This window comes from Cyclopterus lumpus, chromosome 4, assembly GCF_009769545.1.
Source record: "Cyclopterus lumpus isolate fCycLum1 chromosome 4, fCycLum1.pri, whole genome shotgun sequence".
In the NCBI taxonomy this organism is placed as follows: Eukaryota; Metazoa; Chordata; class Actinopteri; order Perciformes; family Cyclopteridae; genus Cyclopterus; species Cyclopterus lumpus.
In genome coordinates this window covers 11,963,786-11,986,353 of record NC_046969.1, presented here as the reverse complement: position 1 = coordinate 11,986,353, position 22,568 = coordinate 11,963,786, and the positions used below count along the sequence as shown (strand labels likewise).

Sequence of the window (22,568 nt, the reverse complement as noted above, 5' to 3'; positions counted from 1 at the left end):
GAATCGTAGAGGTCTGTTCCAAATGTGCATGTGGAGATATTTCCCACATGCACATTTGGGAAAGTCTCCTGTGGGGCTGTGCAGTAGTTTAAACAATGTCACAGTAATCTGTAGTTAAAATATTCTAGTCTGGACGACAGCGGTGGTCCTTGCTCTCCATAGAGACCCGGTGTCAGCATAGCTTATAAAACAAACAAAAAAACTAACGGATTATACATAAATTATTGTGAGCATCTGCATGCCTTTGCGGTGCTACATTTTTACTCGCATAACATGGGTTTTCAAAATGGAAATGAGGCCCTGTACGACTTGCACAACGTGAGCACTTCCATTAGTTTGAGTTCTGTCAACTTTATGCTCTTCCTACTGGACAAACAATGATCGGGTCACAGGTCACACACGTAACAAAATAACGTGGCATGGTGAAGTCCATGGGACAGTGTGTTGAGTGGGAATCCAATTTAAAGTTATAGGAATGCACCAAAATGGATGAAATTGCGCAGGATGGAAGGAAGGCTGCAACAAGGGAAACATGGATGAAAGGGGAACAAAATGGAAGAACTAGTCATCTAATCACACAGCACTTTGCCACCAGACATCTTTTATCTACTTGTCTTTTCAATCCCACCTGCTGCTATCACTATTGATGCCTCCCACATCCACTATCTCTCTTCCCTAGCTCCCCTTGAAAAAAAAAAGTAAAATTGAAGATGAGAGAGGAGAGATGGAAAGAATACAATGCGGTCTTGATACAATTACTCTATTTCAATCAGCTCCGACCCCTCTTTTCTTCCCCTTCATTCATCATTCTCTCCCTCTCAATTATCCCTCCCTCTCTCACCCGCTTCCCCCTTCCTTCCCCTCTGTAGCTGCTTGTTTAGACTGGACTGAGACAAATGAGAGAGAATGAATGCGCTGGGAACGTGGGGGTCAAGGAGGGCTGAGTGTGAGGGACAGGGAGAGGAGAGGGGTAACTTGAACTCGCCCTGACTGGCTCGCAAGGAAAATAACACCCAGCCGATGGTGACGTGTTATGAATGGCGGTCATTATGAATGGTTGGCCGCGAGAGACGCAGACTGGGGCATCTGGAATAAAATGGGCGGGGTGGGGGCAGTAGAACAAATGAAGAACAGAAGAAGAACAAATGATGTTGGAAGCTTCCTGTAAAAATGGATGGAGGAGAAGGGCAAGTGCAATACCCAGGGTGTCATGGAGGTGCACTTATTCACATGAACTAGTTTTCCTCCAAACACGTCGAGGCATCGGTTCCAAACATGAAAGGCGGGATGAAAAAAACGTGGAACCATGGAGAGATGCAATTAACCGTACAAATGGGGATATTTACAAAGTTACAATTCTGACGTAGCCACCCAGTTTCTAACGACTGTAAAGTGTGTGGAGGTTTCAGGATGGACGGTCCAACCAGCACTTAATGCAAAGCACGCTGACGCCTCAGCAGTTTCTCCAAGATGTCGCACACTTCTCTTGGAACAATTACACCCCAAATGATTTAATTTTCAACAATTTGCTGTTATTTTACTGCGGTAAGTAAGAAATCCATGTCATTGAACATGCTTGTGTAACGTTTTTTTTATCCCTGAATTCAGTCTAAAAGATAACTTTAGTGTAATTTCGACTTTGTAATAAAAGGGCAAACCAACCCTCAGCTATGTGGGTGAAAGGAAAGGTGTTTGTGGAGTGTGAAGTTGGATTTATATTTGACTTTGACTGGTAAATACGGTTATGAAATCATTCATTTAAGCAGAAAACTGGAGTTATTGGTAACATATTTTGTTGAAATATTTGGGGAATTTACAAATGTACACCCACTCACAAAGAGATCGGTTCAGCTTGAATTATTACGATCACACAATGACAAATTCCTGGACAGAATGTGTGCTGGACACAAAGAAAGGGAGTTCAATATTCCGGGAACTGAATGCATGCAGTACAGCTGGAGATGTCTTACCATTGACCAAGTGATGGCATCGGAACAGAAAAACGTGCAGGGGAAAGTTAGCCTTTGCCTGGTTTTTAGGAAATTTGGTCCATTTTCTTCCTCATCAAACGCAGACTGACAACATGTGTTGCAGACACATGTGGGTTTTACATGCTGATATTCTGCAATGTGCACATGCAATCCGAAGCCTCAATAAACGTAAGTGGGGGCAATGAGAACATCATTAAACTGTTTTGCATCACTATCTTGTACGACTTGTGAGGTTACAAACAGGTATCATAATGACAGACGTGAATACTGATGCTATTTCCATTTGAGGTAAAGTGAGGCATGAAACAAATAATTGACAAAGCCTGTAAACAGCAGGATAGTAAAAACACACACACCCACACACCTCAATACAATCACAGAGTTCAAAGTCAAACAAGGTTCATTTGATCTCAGGCTGTAAAAATCATTTAAAATCCAACCAGAGAAAAAACAGTGGAGAGACAGAAAGAGAAGGAAGTGTGAGTGAGGAAGCACAGGACGGACTGTAACATCTGAAGGCACGCACAGCTAATTATTTCCATCTCAGATCGATGTCCTCTCCTTTTAACATTTCAGAAGATAAGGAGAACAGAAAAGATTATCCAACTTCTTAATTAAAATCTTGTTTTTGTGGCAATTGCTGTTAAATTAGTCCATCAAGTCTGAAGTTTTAATGGTTTAAGCTTTGTGTATACATGTTTCATTTGTTAAACCTGTCCAGTGGGGTGTGTGTGTGTGTGTGTGTGTGTGTGTGTGTGTGTGTGTGTGTGTGTGTGTGTGTGTGTGTAACAAACCTGAGTTGAGGTCCCGTCCAGGGTTGAAAGCTCGGCTGTTGACGTTGGGGGAAAGTCTGTCACAGCAGATGGTCTTGGAGACATTGGTATTGAAGTTTCCATCAAACCTAAATACACATAAACGCGCAACATTTGAGAAATGTGTGTCAGACTCATTTGTTGGTGAAGCATTTTCTCTCAGAACGAACAGATTTACTACTCAACAGCTTAACTTCCAAAAAAATCAAACTCACAGGTTTGCCAATACCTCTGACTATGGAAATGCTTAGGTTTTATCTTTAAAAAAATAAATAAATAAATAAATAAATAAAAGAATGCTTTTGACTGAGATCTACATGCTTTACACAAATAGTAAATACATCTATGCGAGACCATGAAGTTAATAAAACTATGAAACATCTGTTGAATCTAATAGCCCCTACTTGTTTCATCTCGGCCGAATTGTTTTACTGGCTTTATCGTCTGTTGCCCAGACCTCACAATAAATCAGGACTAATTGGCTCGTGAATAATATTTTCCATGGAAAACTAGTTAAATTCTGCTTTTCTCCCAACTAAGTCAATACAGAGTTCCCTCAACATATCTGAATGTGATTGTAGGAAGGGCTGTCTGGATAATTTGATGATTCAGATCTGACACTGATCCCAAAACTTATATTATAGTATTATCAGTCTGCCAGGTCTTTTTTCAATATGTAGCAAATACTTTCATCTAAATAGAAATGATGTCATTATCAGAAACTTGTAATTTGGCCCAAAACAGCAATGTTTTATAAATAGGCTCCGTCTCGCATGCACTAAAACAAAGTGTCTGTTAGCATTGAAGCTACGCCTCTGATAGCGGCTATGCGACAGCAGACCTCTGACCCGAAGGGGATTGGCATTCTGTAATCAGAATGAGCTCGTAATGAACACGTGCGTATTATGCTTAAAAATATCATGCTACACGGAGCTCTGTTGATGTGTGAAAGATGTAGCCCAGTAATGCAGAGTTGTCCTCGAGCATGATCACACACCCAAATGTGTTTAAGAGGTGTCAAAAAAATGAGACTGAGTTGCCATCAGCACGTCTTTAACACGTGGCTTTTCTACGAACATCTTTCATCCGTTTCCAGAGCTCGAATCTAGAGTTAAGAGCTTAGTTAAGAGTTAAAAGGGGAGGTATGCAGAGGAGCATCCTGTTCTGCACTGCACCAAGCCTGGGTGCTTTGATCCTTCCATCCCTCCAACTAACTCCCCCCTCCCCCCGCTGGCTCAGCAACATACAGACACACATGTGCCCACATAAACACACACACACACACTCTTTGGCTCCCTGTGTTTGCAGACCTGGCCCTGGCCCGGTTTGACTGACAGGTGCTGTGATGTGGAGGCTGCGTTTGAACTTCACTCATTTAGAGTCCCATAAGGCCAAAGTCATTACTATTCTCCTTCAACTCACTTTGCATAGAAATGGTGGGCAAGACGCTCAGCATAAATGTGTGCCAGATAAAAAATACATTTGCAGCCACTTTGAATTCCACATCAAAAACACACATGAGAACAAGAGAGAGAAAGAGCTAGAGAGCTAGAGAGAGCGAGAGAGCGAGAGAGCGATGAGGGGAGGGGGGCTTCGACTGTGATCAAACATTTTAATGAGGGCAAGAAAAATCTGTTTTGCAGTCAGGCTGGACAGAGAAGCCCAAACAGCTCAATCTTGATTTGATTTAAAGACTATAAAGAATATAAGTCCATGTATGTTCCAAACCGAGTGTACGCTGCTTTAAATAATTATTCCATTGAATATGCATATTAATAATGTATTGTTGGAATGCTTGCTTGATTAACATACCACCCACAAGGGGTTGTTCGCTATGCAGCAATTAGAAAAGATCCTGAGGACAATTCAACAGATAGAAAGCACCAGTAATGGGCCAGTGAGTGTCCTTAAGAAAGATTCAAACTACAATTTATTGATGTTTCCAGAAATTGTGACACATTTGTCTTTGCTTTTAATACAGAATGAAACTAAAATACAATGAATTCAGTTTACACTGGAGAAAAGACAGAGCCTAGTGTCTCATAGCACAGACACCTCTAAATAAGGCAGCACCTGCTATGTTCAGCAGTGACTTGCCATCAAATCCATTGTATTAAGATGTACTCTGCTGCAGGAACCATGTTTATCCAACAGAGGAGGCAATCATATGGTCATCAGAAAACCTAATGCGTACAATTAGCTTGAAGAGCCTCGGCGTTGTGTGAGCTCCAACGTCAGGAGTAAATATAAATATATATATATATATATATAAATAATAGCAATACTCCTAATGCGTTTGCAATCCCTCAGTGAATGGCAGCGGGGAAGCAGGCTACGTGCTAGCTGGAGAATGGAGAGGGCTTCAAAAAAGCTCATTGTGATATCAATATGTCGAGTGAGAACCTGTTTGGTATAGCAGCTACTTTCACAAGAAGGGAAGGAAAAAGCTGCAGTGGCTGTTGATCCTGTGCTCTTTTTTTGCATTGACTGCATTACACAGAGAGTTGTTTCTAATATTATGGCCGGTACAGCTCTAAATAAATCAACTAATAACTCGGTGACCTAAATGCCGCAATAGTGACAAAGATAACTTCACCAAAGGAATGCTTGTTGCTATGTTGTTGAAATATCTGCACAGGGATTGTATATGCCGAGCTGAATCTGATTCCCTCCTTGATTTAGACCCTCGCACTGCTGCATAAGGGAGGATCAACGAAGGTTGGGGTATCACAAAAGGCAGATTACAGACTGGGCCAATGGGACCAGAGCCCAGAGGCCTCTGACAGCGCTGGCTGTCACGAGGGTGACCCTTGAACTAAGAGGTTTTTAGGAATCGTGAATGTACCACAAACAATATAAGTAAGGATTGTTAGGAGAGATTCTGCTGCCGGGTGATCAGGAGAATGAGCCCCTTTTGTTGGGCAGGTTTTTAAAAATTACTCATGTTACCAACAATATGATGACTGCAGTCGTTTGGATACAAGTCTGCATGGGTGTGCGAGTGCTGGAAACAGGCCAGATAGTGGAGACTCAAAGACCTCCTCACTGCGTAAACTAACCTTGAATATCAGCAGTGGGGAGGAAGGAAAATCAATGGGGAAGGATTGGAAGGAAGATTAAGAGGAGGGAATATGTCAAGAAGGGGAAAAAAGGAGAATAAACAGATGTAAAGTTTAAGGGTAGGCAAAGAGAAACAAAAGGAGAGATTGATATTCACAGAGGCATGAAGACAGAGAGAAAAGATACGTACACCTGTTAAAGTCACTTAAACAAACCCCCCTTTCAACCTGCCTGGGGTTTTGGCATCTCCTTCTCTAATGTGCAAACACAGGTATCATCATCATCATCATCGTGCTGACTGAGCGACCAGCAGATCAGATTGATCTGGAGCTCAAACTCTTGAGTAGCGGCTCACTGGTGCCAGATATACTCTTGATCTGGACTGTAAATCTGCCAAATAGCTCAGATGGTGAGAATTCCTCTTCAGAAACATGAGCTCAGTATCAGCACTATGCTGTCCTTAATCTTTATGTTTAATTTATTTACATTCTGCAATAGCATCCCTCATATGATATGATATTACGTTATCTGGTGTTTTGCTTAGCAACCCAGAGCCATGCTATGTGTAGAAAACGTTGGAGGTGAAAAACCTGCAATGAATAGATTAGAATATTAAGGATCATAGATCTGTTTTGTGATATAAAGAGACTCGTTTATACAACGCATCTGAACATTTTTAGTGTAAAACAGTTAGGCTAGATGGAACCAAACATCCTTTCATGGATTGGTCAAACATATTATTCCCATTAAAGAAAACCCTTTCCAAACAGAAAAGTTGTATCTATTGTGGTATTGGAAAGTAAAATCCTGATTAATGAAGAAGGATTACCATTTGCCACAAATAAAAGCAGGGTTGCAAAAAGTATTTCTTGAAAGGGGTCGGGACACAGTACAGAAGATGGTAATGGAAATAGACTTGATCGCCGTGAATCTCGGAACAAACATTCATGTATCTTTCAGGATAAATTGTAACAACGTTGGTGCCTTCACTTTCCATCTAAAAGCATCATCCCCTCATTATGTAGTCATGTGTAACAGCTTTGGATTGAGGGTCAACGGGCTGCTGGTCAAAACCCTGATGCAGATAGAATAGCCCAGTCGCCTTCACGGACACCAGGCCAAGTTGTGTTGGGTTTCCCTCAACCCACATCTTCTTCTATTGTGGTGAGACACACAAGAAGTCTTCAGGATAATATGAATATCATTTTCCTGGCACAGTCCATTTGCAGCTTATCTCCTCAAGAACCGCCGGTGAAATGAGACCATAAAATGCCATCTGGGCTGCTCCCAAGCACACTTCTCACTTTAACAACTGCATAGCAAGTGGAACTGTTGAAATGAGCACCTGGAGATTGCATGTTAAAAATATAAACATAGATACACACACACACACACACACACACACACACCAACTCCATGAGTCACATACATTTTCTACTTTTAGCTCCAGCCTGTTGTTGAGGCCGAGCAGTGATTAAAGCATACCACTGGGCGCTAAGCACTGCCCTCGGTGGCCTCCCCTGTGAAATGATAGCCTTAGCTAGCTTGACGGCTAAAAGACATGGACACCCTGTGAACCACCTGATCCCCCTCTAAACTGGCTGACCTGACTGAGACCCCAGAAGCAGCTGATGCCTGAAACTAATGAAGGACATTCTGAAGTGGACTACTGAGAGCTCTCCTGGTTCTGGCATAGATCCTGTTCAACCAGGAACATGATATTAGTTCATTTACTTTAGCATTTTATGTCTTTATTAAATAAGACGCTTCGTAAGGAGATGCAACAAAATCCCTTGAATGAATGCAAGGGAGGTTGCTGTTGCAGAATGGTGGGCACCTTAACTGCTGAGCCATAATCTTTTGTCCATTTTTTAAAAAAGTGTAATAGTTTGAACAAAGCTGTATAGTGCTTGAACTTTTGCTGATGATGTTTTAATAGAAAGCTGGATTTGTTTTAGGCTACCAATACCTATATGTGAGAGTTTCAGAAATCAACAGGCAAGGCCAACATTCATTTCTTCATAAAAATATAAGATACATAAACATCGTTGATGATGATAGATTGATGATCAGGACATGTCAACAACTGCAGTTGAACATAAAGATACACTTGTAAGTCATCTCTAGAGGACAAACAAAGTGCCAGCAACACTTTTCTGAATGATTATAAGTATATACGTATTTGGCTTTTCTATAATTTCAGTTCTTGCTTATCAGATAACATATTCACAGATTCTAAAATTATTAGTATGGATTAACTAATTATTTTAAGAACAAAGATTCTGTTTAGCATTCAAAAACAACGCTTCCCATTAACTTGAGACATACATGAGAAATATATCATGGCCTGACCCAACCTGAGAGGTGCTCGGCTCTTCAGCTGCTTCCTGACGCAGAGGGCTCAGGAAGAAAAAGCTAAAGTATTCTGCTCCTTAAAGTATCTCACAATCCGACATGAACCTAAAAAATAAAAGCAGGGGAGCGTTGTGCCTTTTTCCTCCCCTGAGGAAGATCCTTTGAAGTTCAGGGATCTGTCAGACTCTGCTTCAGTTTGGTATGTCCATCCATCCCCCCACCCCACCACCACCACCAGTGTGACTCCCCCTGCATCGTCCTTCCTACAGAGTCTTTTTCCATGATTCCTCGATGATTTTAGACCTGGGTTTAGCGCACACATGTATGGCCATAAATAAAACATGTCGCCATGTGAACAACTGTTGAATGCATGTACAGTATGTTATGTGCATGATTCGGCTACAGGTGGTCACTGGCCCTGCACCAGGCAGCCTCCTTTCTGCACGAATGAAGAAAAGACAGGTGACCTTGCAGCCTCGCAAAAATAACTGGTTACATCAGCTGATAAAGGGGGCGGGGGACACAGAGAGAGAGAGAGAGAGAAAGAGAGAGACAGACAGAGAGGATGATGATGGGTAGAGACAGCTGCTGCTCTGTAGATTAGAACTGAAAGCAGCTCTCAGCTTTGAACTGTGTTTTTGCCTGCTGGAGTTGGTGATTGGCTTAAAAGCAATGGAGGCTGAGGCCATTTTAAAATTCTTCAGTAGAGGACTTATATCTGAAATATTCAGGCTGATTTCATAAAAATTGTTTTTTGTCATGTGGGCACCCTTTCCCAAACTATGAGTACTGTGAGTGTGTGTGTGTAAAAGAAAGCTACTCACTCCATCATAGATGCAGGTATGGAGCAGCAGTCCTGTATTGCAGTGAGCGGCGAGGTGAGGTGAGCGGTGTACGAGGCCTCCACCACCTGTTTGTTCCGGTTCACCACGTCCAGGTAGCGGTTAAACTTTTCACGGATCTTTTTGGCCAACTGCACAAAGGAAACAGAGACACATCAACAAGTCAGTGATTAGTGGAGACACCTTTAACTCACATTTATATCTTGCTTAAATTAAATTTGAAATGTTAGTAAATACACAACTCCATATCTAGAGCCCCATCTTATTTGCTGGTTCCTAATTAGTCACTAGATTTAAAAAAATATGTATTTAAGTTTATTTTTACAGTGACCTCTGCTTTCTTTTCCGTCTTTGTGTTTTGAATACAAAAAGCTCAACTCTAAATGTCGCCCTCTTTCATCAACAATGACGTGATGGCTCTAAAGGTAATGCTAGAGTTATACATCGGTGCAGGTGAAGCACACAGTGCTCTCTCTGTCTTCAGGTTGCCAGAACTTTGACTCTACAAACCTCACCGCTGAATGTTTTCCACGGTTACATGTATATCCAGGTTCCTCTGGTTAAAAGTGTTATGATAGACGTGTGTACAAACTGTGAATGTTGCCCTCTTGTGAGCTGTGGGCTGCATGAATTATGACCCATTAATTGAAAGTGACTCAAAAGGGAATCAACCTCTAGAGAACTCAGAGACAAAAGAAAAGGGATGCATCCACCTGAGCCAAGTCACATCAAAATGTAAGAATACGTGTAAATTAAGTTTCTTCATCAAGATTTCTGTTTAATAAAAAATGGCTCATCAAGATTGTGCATTGATTTTTATTTTTTTAAATGGAAGAACTTTCCTACTTCCTGTGCCCTTGCACAGACCACAGCCTTCATTTTAATCTCAACTACACACCTGTAATGTTTTGTGACATTATCAAAACAAAACAATACCAGGGCCGCTGTCGGGGCCAATAAAAAAAAAATGGCAGTGGTCTGAAAACTTTCCGACGCCATTGTAAGTTATCTTCTCAGCCTTCTTGAATACAGAAAAAGGCTTATTTTCACAGTAACTGGAGCCCCTTTGTTCACATCCCATAATTACTAGTGCCTGCAAAAGGGCTGCGATTCAAGCCAGGAACAAGGAAATGTAGCGCGACCCACTGACCGCTTGTACACCTAATCAGCCGGCCGCTATTCCTATTAGGGGTTTAACAGGGGCCTGAGGCACAGCCCACAATTACTCCTGCTCCACCACATGGAACACACACACACACACACACGGCAATTAGCTGCAGTGAACTTTGTGTTAAAAAGGGGGGGAAATGGGCCAGTGTTCAGCTGAGGAGTGTTTCCATAGCTGGGAGGGGCGAGAGACGGAGGGAGAAAGTATGACTCGACTTTTGACTTCAGGGAAACCAGAAACTTTGAGCCGTGCGAGTTAAAGCTGAAGTTACAGTCTGCCTCATTGCAGCCAAAGCAAACCTGCGCTCTGCAGATTAACCACACTTTCCAATGGGGCTCCTCTCTCCCGCCCATCCAACCAGCTGTTAGGGTTTAGAGCACCCAGAGGGGTTGGTTCTGCAACAGAACCGGAGTGAGTGGCAAGACCAGGACTTACTCTGGGATGAGGTTAATGTAGGGATGAGTCGAACAAGGACACTTGTCGAAGTCTGCACAACGAACAAACAGCACAGTGGAAACTTGACTGCACGTCTTGCATCTACTTCGATTAACTGTTTTTGTGATTGAATGATTGTATCAGAAAGTGTTGCTAAACTTCCACACTGCTGACTTTGTTTCCTCCACCGAATGGGATTTTTCAGCATGATTTAATGAAATAAAGAAATGTTTTTTAATACTAAAATGGAAAAAAAGCTCACAATGTAAGAAATACCACCGTCAAATCGTAATGATAATAATATGAGATGAATTTTCCAGTTTTGAAAAAAAGAGGTATTCTCACGCAGTGCTATTTTGTGCAATACACATAAAAATGTGTCAAACAGCATTAATGAATTATTACATCAAAACACCACAGACTATTTGACACCAGGCTGATGCAGTGGCTTGTTTGTTTAAATGTTCATTTTGTATTGGCACAAAAGTAAAGTAACCATGCCTCTAAAGTAAATCCTCAAAGCAGGAATAAATTCAGTAAACAGATAAACCTGAACTAATATAGTAGTAATGTGGGTACATGTGTGAATAGAATAACTTGAACTGGGTGTGTTTCCAGTATTTAGTGCGTCTCGAATTCTTGTGGGACCGATATGTCAACAACCTTTTCCAAGCTACGCTGTCAGCGGGACTGAAGACCGAGCAGGCTTCAACATTTCCTTTTCTGTGGTTTGAGGAACTAAAAGCACCAATCCGATATGAATATGGATAAGTGTAGTACTTCTCAAAGAAACGCTTCCATAGCATCCACTTCACAGAGCCTTAGAGCCTTAGTAACTTAGAACTTCATCTCAACTTTTAGAACTTATGTGAAAAATATATTTTAAATAATAATAATGGATCTCTTTCACAGGATTGATTTGGCCAAGATAGCAGTGTATTTCTACATAATTAATACTTAGTCGGTGAATACCGTGTTATTTTGCTCGCTCAGTATTTGGGTTTGTTGTTAAAACAACCCATTACTTGTGTGCATGTGACTGGGAGACCAGCATGAAAACATACCACACCTGTGAACTGGGACAGCGACATGTCAGCGAGTCAAACGATACAGAAACACAACTCAGAGAGAGGGAGGGCCCGTGTCATTAGAGAGGGACAGAATAATACATTTCCAGAGGGGAAACTTGTATTCAAGGCCAGAGGCTCCTCTCGCCCTTCAGACTCGCCCTCTGCAAACCCACTTGCGTTGGCTCTCGGGCACAACCCCCTCTGCCCAGAGCTGCCAACTGAATTAGTTGGCGTCGTATTGGCACTCTGAGCTGCTAAACTATTCCAACACGGACTCCGGACGGACGGACACACTGGACAGGTTTAACAAATGAAACATGTACACACACACACACACACACACACACACACACACACACACACACACACACACACACACACACACACACACACACACACACACACACACACACACACACACACACACACACACACACACACACACACACACACACACACACACACACACACACACACACACACACACACACACACACACACACACACACACACAGAGAGAGAGAGAGAGAGAGACTTGCCCAACAGGTTCTGATTATTATGATGAACTCCCAATAGCCTGGAAACACTAGGGGCTGTTTGAATACTATTTTTGTGCAAGTCGGCAAAGAAAAGGCTACGTCTCTATTGAGAAGGAGGAGCGACAACACTTCCAGGCCAATTTGGAGCTGCCTCTGGAAAAGTAAACAGCTGTGCAAGGTGAGATATTATATATTTCACACACATGGCTTGACACAGATGTATCCGGTGATGCACACACAGAAGCAAGGACACAGGAGAGATGCAAACAAACATCCACCAGTCTGTTTTTGCTGGTGGCTGTTTACCAGTCTGTTGTTTACCATCACTCTTCCAACATCCCTGACGCACGCACGTACTAATGTTTAACTTGACGCCGGTTTCTCAAATCGAGTACATTTAGATTTGTGGATTTATGGTCATCAAAAGCCAAAAGTCGAGCCTTCATATTCGGTCTGACTCCAGCTGGGCACTCATATTGTGAGCAGAGAGAGAAAGAGAAGAGAGAAAAGGAGAAAGAGAAGAGAAAAAAGGAGCGAGAGAGAGAGAGAAACAGCTCAAAGACAAGTGGAAAAACAGACTGGACTTCAAAGCCAATGAGACAGCAACCGCAGAATTTTAATAAACCACCTTATTCCTCTGATGGCGAGTTTGTGTGACTGCGAGTCTGACTGTTTATTGCTGCTGAATTGAACACTACACAAGACCAGAGACACACCAACACACACACACACCAACACACTGTTACTCACTTGCTGCACTTCCGTCTCTCCGTTTGATGTTTTCTCGTTGTATGAAAACGAGTTGAAAATCGTCTGTTGAGAGAAAGAAGCAGAGACAGTGACGTTAGATCAGAGGAGATGCAGATAATTCATATCTGATAACTGAAAAACATCTCCTGAAGAAGAGTACTGGCAGAGTTCCTTTCTAGAAATTGATTTTTGGTCCAGGTGTTGCTGAGCCACTCTGTGATTACATCTATGAAAAGTGTCGATACAAATGTTATTTCCCTGTAAAGCTTTACAAACTATTGCATTAGTGTTACACGTTTACCACAGAGATCAAGCATTCACACCTCTTTATGTTCAGAGACATGCCTGTACTTCTCACTAGGGCTGCAACAACGAATCGATAAAATCGATTATTAAAATAGTTGGCAACGAATTGCATTATCGATTCGTTGTGTCGCGCGATTATTACGCCACCCAATAAGACGCGGAGATTGAGTATAACAAAATTTAATTGAGCACGGAGCGGAGCAACAAAAAAGCCGGTAGAGCAAAGACCATCAGAGATACCCGTAACGTTGTGCGAGAACTAACTTATTTCCCCGTGGTGGACGGCTGTTTTTACGGAGACAAGCCACGGAGACAAGCCACGCCCCCTTTTCCTGCGGTTTATAGACAAGTGCGTCTTATTTATGTACACTTTTTTTTTTATCCGATTCATCGATTAATCAAACAAATAATTGACAGATTAATCGATTATTTAAATAATCGTTAGTTGCAGCCCTACTTCTCACATTTACAAAGAATCCAGTCCAACCAGGACCTTTTTGTGGTTGCGTGCCATTGATGCGGATTAAACCTACGAACTATAATGAAGCTGCCACTGCTGTGTTGAACTTTGAGAAACATGTCATCCAATCAGACTGCTGGGCTTGATGGTCCTTTCTAATAGCAATGGCATTTTGATTGGTCAAGTACAGGTGTAAGTGAATAACATTTATATACAATCATATTTTTTACACACACACACGGCGGCATAACACACTGTAAACACATCACCAAGCAATCATTTACTTTATTCCCTGATTCCTTTATTCCCAGTATTGTGGATAGTGTAGTGTTGTTGTGATAGCGCCTTGCAAAATATGATGCACCTACAGGTAATTAATGAACACCACCCAAAGTAACTTCACTGACAATCACCGTCTAGACTGGTCTGAAAACATTAGTACTGATGGATTTATCCGCTCAGACGGGTGCATCTGGAGCCACTTTATTACTGGTCCAGAGAGAACGACCAACCTGGTTATCTGCCAAAGCAACCAACTCATAGACCCTCTGTTATTTACATCAGTTTAGAGCGGGGAGGAAAATGCATCACCTGTCTGAATCTGGAGGTCAGCCATAAATCTAAATGAAGTTTCCATTAGCCCCAAAACACAAGGTGATGTTGAATTTCCCCATCCACCTTCCAGACCGAAACATTTTAATAGTCCCCGATTTATATTGTTAAGTGAATAGGAAGCAGAGCGCTACATTAAGGCATGGAGAAAACAAGTCCTCGTGTGACCTCAGACATAACACACGCCAAGAGAGCTCCAGAGACACATTTTAAGAGAGAGAGAGAGAGACACACACACACACACACACACACACACACACACACACACACACACACACACACACACACACACACACACACACACACACACACACACACACACACACACACACACACACACACACACACACACACACACACACACACACACACACACACACACACACACACACACACACACACACACACACACACACACACACACACACACACACACACACACACACACACACACACACACACACACACACACACACACACACACACACACACACACACACACACACACACACACACACACACACACACACACACACACACACACACACAGCTGAGTCCCAGCAGCTAAACATCGTCTCTTTTTCCTTCTTCCTCACACAGGCAGCAGCTACAAACAGAACAACCAGACTAATGGTTGTGCTGAGGCAACAGGTTGGCGTTGCACTGTAAGCCGCCCCACTGCACACAAAGCCTTAAATCACCTGGTTCCTCACTGCTGCGATTTCCTGCTGCCTGTCCACCCCTTTTGTTAGACACATTCCAGAGGCCACCGATTACCTAGAATGCACCACATCCAACTAAACTGGAGCCGATTCACTGGACTGTTATTGCCTATCCATGGCTACACTACAAACACTCCACTACAAAGCAGAGCAAACAAGCAAAAAAGTGTCATGGGTTTCACACATTTAAAGGGAAGTTAGAGAAGTTCCTTTACAATGTAATAGCCTTCAAAACATCACAGGACTTAAACCAGTATGCTTTAAAAAAGTAAACATTTTTTGTCCACCTTGCAAGGAAATGTGACGAATAGCACCATATTGAATGTAGTCCAGTAACTATGCATTATTGTCATTAATATAATCTTTTGGTCTCCAAAACATAAGAAAACTGTGGAATATGTACATCCCAATGTCATGATCTTTTGTCCGACCAGCAGCAAAATAACAAACAGGTAATCAGGTTACTATAATGTAAGACGATGAACAGCAGCAACCAGAAACTGTTCTTAAAAGTGAGAATCAAAAAAGTTGCAGCTCAAACAAGCACACAGATACAAAGACGAAGATAAACTAATGCCTCTTTACTGCAAGATCTCTTTTCAATGCCCTCTTCATGGGCCTTAATTAGGCCATTCAGGTAATGCAATGTTCTAAAATCCAATTACGTGGCCTAAAAACAAGCACAGTGCACAGTATCAATATGTTGTCAACAGGACTTTAACATCGTCCTCACTTTTAATCCTTAATGTCCAAATGGTGTTAGCAGTCGTTTTGACTGTTTGACACACACACACACACACACACACACACACACACACACACACACACACACCAAGCCCAGACTGTCTACTGTCCCATACTTTTCTTAGTAGGAAAAGAAGAGAAGGTCCACAGATGTAGAACTGTCAAATAAACATGAACAAGCACACACAAACCGAGCTGCCATTACTTAACAGGAGTCATGTGCCCTCAAAACACGAAGCAAAATGGGGAGAGGACTAGGAACTAGAATGGAGAAACTCTTTGTTTCCATAATGCCAGCAATTCTGAAAAATCGAGAACAAATGCTGAAGAGAGCGAGAAGTCCTGTTGTTGATTAGCCACGGGTTAGCCGTCTTTCCCCCAGTGCCTCGAGTGTTTGTTGTTAGAGCTGCTTTGCGGTTTTCACAGCTATGGAGCAGCCGGCGAGGAATGCTCAGCTCTGAAACCTGAGAGGCCTGAGGCTGCCTGGGCCACCGTGAGCCTGTGGCCTCCCCTGACCCATAATCAAACACTGAAATGTACACAGACACATTCGCACCAGCAGAAAGGCGCACACAGACAACTGCACGGTGTCTGGGGTGCACCCTGGCTTCCCTTACTGCGTACCTCCTCTGGGTAGGGCTGGGCAGTATGGGAAAAATACATGACGATGAGAAAAAAACAACACTTAAATCATCCAGTGGATGTCCAGAACACTGGTAGAAATGTGTTACGATCACAGTGTTTGCGTGTTCATTTCTTCTAAAATGTAACTATAAAATACATTTCAATCTAGCATTATAATGATAGATGGATGATAAACAAAATACATATACACATTCAATACATACAAACACACACACAAAATTCTCCATCTGTTCATCCAATAAGACAGTTGGGAACAACCATATTTTCCTAAAGACAACATTATGAACCCTTTGCCTCATTAATCAAGCTGTGGAATAAAATAATTGTGTAGCAACCGCATGTCGAGTGCACACACACAGCAATCCATTTGGATGAGCAATGGAGCAAAGTAACAAACAAGGGGCATAGCTCTTCAAGTCAAAGGGAAGCGATACACAGTCCTGCCGACGGTGTCACACGAGCCAAGAAGCAACAAATGCAGGAGAGAAGAATGCAAGTTTGTAAACATGGATGTAAACAATGGTGGATTTAAAATAAATAAAATCAGCTTTGTAAATGTTTTTAATGAGGAAGGATAGAGACTGAACATGTTTGTTAGACCTCGAGGATACACACCGTTTTTGGGGGAGTAACACCAAACGTAAATATAGCTTTTGTTTGTTTACAGGAAAACTCTGCAGTTAAAACATGTAACTGGATCCAAATAGGCAGGTTTCTCTAAAACTCCCCAAAGTCTATTGATCACAGGGCACTAAGGCCAGTGTTTAAATCCACCCACCTTGAGGTTAATCCTGACCACAGCCAAGTGGTTCACATGAATGACTAAACCTCAGTGGAAGCTCAAACTGCAGACCACAGAGTATAATTGTGTTGCACTTTCTTTTTTTTTAGCATGAGTCAAACCCTTTCCCAGCTTTATCCAGACATACATCTTAACCTGCTCCTCCTTCAATTATAGGAACGGAGGAGCGTCAATATTGAGCAGTTTGCTGAAGTAAAATGCTTTAAGATTGCGACGTTGATTTGTTGAGTCCCACACAAGAACCAAACTCTCCCCTTGTCGTATCTTTCCTCTTTGCACCCCGTTACAGCAGCTTACCATGGGAACCCTCCATGTATCCATTTAATTGGGCCTGTCTCGTTACCTCCTCCGTCAGGCTCTCTAGGGGATGCTACAAACTACCCCAAGAGGCTCTTCGCATTTAAAAGAGACCCTCCTGCTCTTAGTGGGGCAGAGAATAAAATCCAGACAGATGACTGACAATACCAGCCCGAAGACTGTCATTTGTGTTTGTTTTTAGGGGAAACACATGGAGAAACAGGCAGAGAGATGCGATGCAGTGTAAAAGAACTGGAGGGTTTATAAAAGGAACTGAAGGGAAAAGTGGGGCAGACTGGGGAGGTGAAGCAAGAGTAGGGACAGAAAGGTGGAAACAAGAAAGGAAAGAGGAAGTGGGAACCGACTGCACTGGAAACACACATTCAAAAGGCCAGAGTGGAGTCGCAAGCTAAGCCAACTGAGAATTGGACTGGAGAGCATGAACTTACCCATACACACACACACACACCGTCTGTCTTTAGGGCTTGTTGATCAGTGGGCCGCAGTGTATTTGTGAACACGCTAGAGGGCAAAAAGGGAGCATGGGCACACCGCAAGTGAGTGTGTGTGTGTGTGTGTGTGTGTGTGTGTGTGTGTGTGTGTGTAAGTAAGTAAAGTCTGAGGTTGAGCTGTAGGCTCTTTAATGGCTCGGAGTGGGCAGGGCTCATCAATTAACCCAGTGGCTCAGGTGTGTTAAGGCTTCTAAAGCAGCGTCCGTAGGGTGTGGGGGGGGAGACACTGAGACACCATAGCCACCGTTAGCTTTTGCCCTTAGACTTTAGTGCAGTTTTTCGTTTAACAGCAAACACTTGCACAAGAGCCGTCTACTGACGCCACCTGGGCTGGTCACTCGCATCGAGCTCTCTGTGGGAGATGGGTGCTGTTGCTGACTGGAGGTAAGTCCACACAACCGACTGCCAGCCAGTCTTCTCTTACGATGAAGAACTTTGTCTTAGGGAATGAACTTGCCCTCGTCACGTGAAAAACCAAACTAACGGTCAAGTCTCGTCATACCAGTCCAAGTGACTATGAGCCAATGTGCAGACTGTGAATATGGGCCAAGCACAGGCCTGGTGCAAGTATGTGGACCTCATTGACTGCTTATCTGTCACTACAGGCTGCTTGTTGTAGGAAATGTCTGTGAACATCTCACGCAAAATTCACATGCACACACTAGGCTGTAGTATAGATGTTTTGGAGCTGAGGAGCCTGAGAGACTGGTTTCCATACAACTGACAGATAAAAGCCTGAAGCCCAAGGGAGAGTAACTGCTGCTTCCTCCATGCTGCTGGCATACAGCTCAGCCTCCCTCCTTCATTCAATACTTTATCCCCCCTCGGCTTTTCCTCTCTCCATCCCTCCATCCCTCCATCCCTCCCCCCCTGCCCCCAGCCAACTCTTCGCTCATTGCACTACAAAGAGCTGGAGCCGGGGATGCAGCATCAGAGCTTCGTCTCTGATGCCGCATGTGTGTAATGTTTTTTTTCTAGACCCTTTGCCATGTCTCCGTTCCCAACCTCCCCCTCCCATCTCGATTCTTTTCCTGAACACTACAAAGCAGAGTCAGGAAACAGGCACCTGGGAGTGTTAAAAAGAGGTTGAGTGAGTGACTGAGTGAGAGAGAGCAAAGTCTCTGCATTTTCACAACAGTCTTGAATAATTGCACCTGCAGTTTACAGCTCCATAACACAGAGTAGAAAAAACAGAAGAAAAGCACATTCATTCAATTCTTTTCTTTTCTATGGGGATGAACCTGGTGAAAAAAAAAAAAAGGAGTCACTGTGTTTCCTATCAATGTAACTATGCACAACACAGCCTCAGCTCAGTTCAAAGCCAGATAACATATGCAACGTTCTGGTGAATCTGTTCACAAGCTCAGACATTGTTTCTCTCATAGTCACAGCAGAAGGAAGTTAAATTGATTAAAGCAGGGCTGAGGACTTTCTTTTAATTAGTGGAACATATAGATGAGACTATTGTGCGGTTACAGTTTGTGAAAAAGGAAGATGATCATACTTTCTAAATGAAACCAAGTGGCAAAAAAATACAATAGATAAACTGGTTTCAGTTTCTCAAAAACTAGACGTTTTATACATGTCTATAAACGATTAGATAACATTTTAATACGGTTAAATGACACCTGGTGCCAAGAGATGAGAGGCAATCCAGCACCAGTAAGTATGGATTCACAGAAGGTCTTTCCTGTGACTCTTTGTTGCTCCCATGTATCAGACATTGGTCATAAAGCAGGTGTGTTCGCTTGGGTAGGACAATTGGCATGTCTCTTTTTAGAATAATTATGTTGTACAATGAGAGCGTACGTGGAACCGGAGTCAAATTGGTCAATAAAGCTGATTCTGACATATCTTCATATTTGACCAAATATTTTAGGGAAAATAAAGGGAATCAGTTATCATGAATTAAAAAAAAAACGTACCAAATGCTTAAAGCACAACACATGGAAAGGAAATCCTGATTTAGTGAGTATGGAATGAATCTGAATTCATCAATATCGTAACCATGGCACCATAATAAAAAAAGAGGAGGAGGGGTTAAACAGGAGGAGACATGTGGATCTCTAAATGTCACTAAAATGACCATAGAGAAACCAAACCCTTGTTAATTAAGTGTGTCTCTATTCCAACACAGTGGAGCTGGTTTGCTAATTAAATGACTGTCCGTCTGCCAACTGCCAACTGCTGCATTTAGAAGCTGCTGGGGGTCAATTTAATTTGCTTGAATCTAACTAACGGAGAACCTGGGGCAATGGCTCCAAAGCCCCGGCCCACACACTGCGTTAGAGTGGGGAGTGCATGTTTGTGTGCAGCCTGCTTGTCAAAAGGCTTTGAGCACCGTGGTTGGCTTCACTGTGCTCCATTTTCAATCTTCTATACGTGTACGCGCACATGGAAAAATAGAAAGGATCGCAGCCACATGCAGACATTTTTCCTAGCATTTATATCCCCATAAAAACATGATTGTCACTTAAAGCAGTAATGGATAAAACAGTTATTTTTAAGGCAAAGTCTAAATCCCAGGCTGCACTGCTTCACAGACGCACACATTCAGGCCTGACGTCCATTGTGAATCCCCCACTTTCATACTGCTCAACAACTAGTATTCTCATGTCAGCCACCGTACCACAGAAAGACATTATGTTTGGATCTACCGTAAGCAATCAGATAGTATGCAGTAATAATTTGAAATTCTGATTTCAATGTGATAAACTTGAGGAAAGTACTGCTAGATCTGTGAATTGCCTGGAAATCCCCAAAAAATAAAAAATGGCAGATTAGTGGGTCCTGATCCAAGCACCAAGGGTGTGGTGATGGTTTCAGCCAGCTGTCATGGTATCCAGCTTTGGTACATAAAGTTTAAACTGGGAATCATTTAAACATTTAGGTCCAGGGTCATGGACAAATATCACATTGACCACATATGATGACTTTTCAATGTGGATAGCTTATATAAAACTTTTTTTTTTTTTTCTGATGGAGACATGCAATTTTATATAAGAGCAGTAACTTATACATCCACCAGTATTTATTTAACTTAGAACCACAATTTATCGATCATTATCTTCAGTACATGCATAGTGCTGCCAGAAAATGCAGTCCGGAAATGTACATAAATGTTTTGGTAAATATTCCTTTATGGTGTAAACCAAAATGTGTTTGGATATATCTTTGGGGATATCTATCAGATGAGCCAAAATACAAAAACATACCAGCACAAACATACAACTGAAATGACTTGATAATTGAAGTTTTTGGTAAAAATTCCTGTTGGCTTGTTCTTTAATAGGGCTTCAAATATTACAATACATTTATCTGACTACTATTTGGTCAATAAAACCGAAAATGTCCATCGCAACATCCTAAGAGTCATCAATTGTCTTTTTTTGTGTTCAAAACAAACAGTTCAAAACCCCAAAAATATACGGTCAACTACAATGTAAGACTAAGAAAAGACTTTCAAATGTTTGACGCTTTTGCTCAAAATGTGTGCAACATCACTTGTCAGCTCAATTCTGTGTAGTTGGGGGTTTCTACTTTTTAATATTTTTTGTAAGTCATACTTATTGAGCCGACAAGGATGAAACCCCTAAAGTGACACTGCTCTCAAAACATGGTTCAACAAAACAGCCGCCCATCTGAAAACATCAAAACACCAAATTGTTTTGAAATTAAGTAAACAAGTCACAGCAAGTGTTTCAAACTCACATTTACAGATGCCATAGATATTATTCATGGCAAATGTACTAGAGTACAAAGACCTCTAACTGGACTTTATCTCCCTCTGCCTGATTCAACCAGGGTCTCGTCCAGAGTCCAATGCAGTGGGAGGCTGAAGCCTGTCAGCTATCGGGTGCTGAGGTTCTGGAATAAGAAGACCCCCTTTTGTCCAAACAGCATCGAGGCCAAGAGAGAGCGTGACCACCAGGCAGATCCTAACAAATACCCCCCCTACACCACATACACCTACCCGAGAGGCTCTCAGCCTCAGCCTGGGATGTTTGCTCTCCCTCTCCACCAGACAGGATATAATGCTTTCCACATGTGAGAGAAAAATGGAGAAGCGAGAACTGTGGAAAAGTGGGGCGGGGTCAGAGAGGAGCAGAGCCGTGATTTGGTACCAACCAAAGCATCTCGTTTATAAGCTATAACTGTGAACACAAAAGGATAAACTGGAATGTCTGTTTTTTTGGCAATTAGTAATAAAGAGAGCCTGTACAATCTGAGAGAAGTAGGAATAGTCCATCATGGCTGCCATTATGACTACTGGCATGGATCCCACATCCACTTCAATTCATTTTGTTGATGCAACCAAACAACATTTTGCAGCCAACTACTAGCCATACATTTGGTGATGACATGAGTAAGTAAATCAGGAATGATTATAGAGGACACACAGTGCAGACGCGTTACCTTTTTGTGAAATCAAAACGTACTTTGAGT

The 22,568-nt window shown here is 42.3% G+C and overlaps 1 protein-coding gene across 1 annotated transcript in view; it reads right to left on the bottom strand.

Annotated features, from left to right (window-relative positions):
- Window positions 1-22,568, bottom strand: part of cachd1 (cache domain containing 1) — a 70,280-nt gene that overhangs the window by 28,112 nt on the left and 19,600 nt on the right. The window contains exons 2-4 of the mRNA XM_034531774.1: window positions 13,023-13,085; window positions 9,043-9,191; window positions 2,786-2,892 (exon numbers count right to left, since the gene is read on the bottom strand). Coding sequence (XP_034387665.1) covers window positions 2,786-2,892; window positions 9,043-9,191; window positions 13,023-13,085 — 319 coding nt within the window. The remainder of the gene's footprint in view (window positions 1-2,785; window positions 2,893-9,042; window positions 9,192-13,022; window positions 13,086-22,568) is intronic.